This window comes from Echinococcus granulosus, assembly GCF_000524195.1.
Source record: "Echinococcus granulosus chromosome Unknown EG_S00211, whole genome shotgun sequence".
NCBI lineage: Eukaryota > Metazoa > Platyhelminthes > Cestoda > Cyclophyllidea > Taeniidae > Echinococcus > Echinococcus granulosus.
In genome coordinates, this window is record NW_020170591.1 from 55,800 (window position 1) to 58,105 (window position 2,306).

Here is a 2,306-nt window from a genome sequence, read left to right on the forward strand (position 1 = left end):
AGTGTGCGTGGATTGAATGCCTTAGTGACTAATCCTATGACCTACCATTCATTTCTTTTTAGCCTCCCATCTTCAATCCACGCATCCGACTTTTTCAAGTTCCCTCCAATGTCTGCCCTCCTCTCACAAACGCACAGGTCATAGGCGGGTTAGCTGATGATACGACGCATCCTTATGTGGTGATTATCTACAAATCAGCAGTCTACAATTTTGAGGAACGGAGACAATTGCGCAAAATATACCATCCATCACGCATCGGTGCCAACATCCACCTTATCTTCTCCATCGGATTGCCACAAACTTCACCAGGCAACGTGTTTCAACGAGACGGATTCAATATAACCCTCTCAAATAGAGCAGGAAAAAAGATGTTGGCACATTTACGTTTTCCACTTAGAACAAAAAGGCTTCTTTTAAAGGAATTGTACGAACACGACGACTTACTGGTTGGTGACTACGAAGATACCTACTACAACTTGACACTGAAACTCTTCCACACATTCCAGTGGGCTGCTCGATTCTGCAGACCCTACAAACCAATCTTCGTCTTCCTTGACGACGACTATGCAGTGAATATCAACAAGTTAGCCAATTTCGCTCGAGGCTTAACACCGGAACTGCGAGACAATCTGAGTCATGGTTATAACGTGACGGTGAATCCTGTCTTCAGGTACTCAAGCAAGTATCCACAGTGGGCATTCTCGAAGCGCGAAATTCCTTGGCCTTTACACACACCAGAGCACTTGGGCATCTACAGTGTGTGGAGCTACCGTCATGTGCACGACATGGCACTGGCAATGCACTTCACCAAACCCATGGTCATTGACGACACGTGGTTGGCGATGGTGCAGTACAAGTTGAACCTCACATTCACGAAGTTGAAAGGCATGCTCTTTCTAGATTTTCCGCAGTCTGACCGACTCAGTTGTTCAGATATCTTCTTTGCTCCAATTTGGATGTTTCAACGACGCGGATGTGCCTTATAAAATAAGTCTTTAACCTCGTAGCACGTATTGCCTAATAAACCTACAACAGCGATTAACTTTGTTTTGAAAAAAAAGATCTCCACACCATCAACCAACCACTGAAGCAGGCCTAATTTTGAAATCCACGTAGGAGAAGTGAACACGTCTTCAACATCTCACTCCAATCTTTATTGCACTAATGCCTTTGTAATTGATACCTGTGTCCAGTACGCATTTGACAGAGGTAATCTTGACTTACGTTGGCTTGTCGCTCAGACTGCCATGAGTTTGTATAATTATCCAAATTACTTGTTTCCGTAGTTAAAAGCAGTGCTATTCTTCTTAACAATTTCGGTTTAGCTTTCCGTACTAGATCACGATCTACTTTCCACAGATAAATGTCACTTTGGGAAAGGCTGCTTTGAATGTTACGAGAAGGATGTTGAAGTGGGCCAGGCATTCGTAGCACTTTGGGGTCATTTGGACACTTTAAAGTGATACTTCTGTTATCTGCTAATTATTGGCTGGAATTTTCCAGGTAGAACTCGTCGAGTAGTCAGCGTCATCACTCGCTTCTACTGTTCCTACAATCTTCCCACATTGTCCCTGTACTATCCTTATGAACTCAGCCTTATTGACCCACTGGTGCCAATCGCTTAGACGTGAGTAGTTAGCTATCTGGACCGTGATCCGTAAACTGCATGAGGACTTACAGAAAGTGTTTATTCTTCGAACATGACATCCTGAATGGAGAAGATTAAGTTTGTTGATTATGATTATGGTTATCGTTAAAGATAAGGGGGATGGAGACTGAGAGGAAGAAGGGAGAACACAAATGATGCCGCAGGAGCACTAGTTACAACAATTCGAATTAAATTGTCGAATATAAAGTAATCATCCATGTATATCCACTTAAGCATTACACTCCCCTCACCTAGGTTCACCAAGCAGGTCATGTCACACTCTTAGCAGTAATCCTTGGCTTAAATGCGAATTCGCCTTACTCTGTCCATTTATTGACGATCCCCACATCAAGCAAACGGTCACAGTGAAAAAACACACACTGTATATTCTTAGTTAATCTGATGTGGAACTTCAATCAGTAGCCCCCGAAATTCTGGCAAATTCTTAACTTCCGACTGCTATCTGCCAACTCTCCAGATCCATCTATTAAGTCACTTAATATTTATCAAAACGAGTTTGTATTCATCATCAACAACAATGCGACAGCCTGGACAATTACTCATTCTTCCGTCACTTTGATTGCACAGACTAATTGTGTAGCTACGTCAAATGGTTTGGCTCCACCAATGCATCGCAACGTATTAACTTGCCTACAGA

At 42.8% G+C, this 2,306-nt stretch overlaps 1 protein-coding gene across 1 annotated transcript in view; it reads left to right on the top strand. All coding sequences in view use genetic code 11, as the record gives it.

Annotated features, from left to right (window-relative positions):
* Window positions 1-986, top strand: part of EGR_10349 (UDP-GlcNAc:betaGal beta-1,3-N-acetylglucosaminyltransferase) — a gene marked incomplete at both ends in the record, with an annotated part of 1,948 nt that extends 962 nt beyond the window's left edge. Inside the window, one exon of the mRNA XM_024499598.1 lies at window positions 63-986. Within this exon, the coding sequence (XP_024345992.1) occupies window positions 63-986 (924 nt within the window). The remainder of the gene's footprint in view (window positions 1-62) is intronic.
* Between the last annotated feature and the right edge of the window lie 1,320 nt (window positions 987-2,306).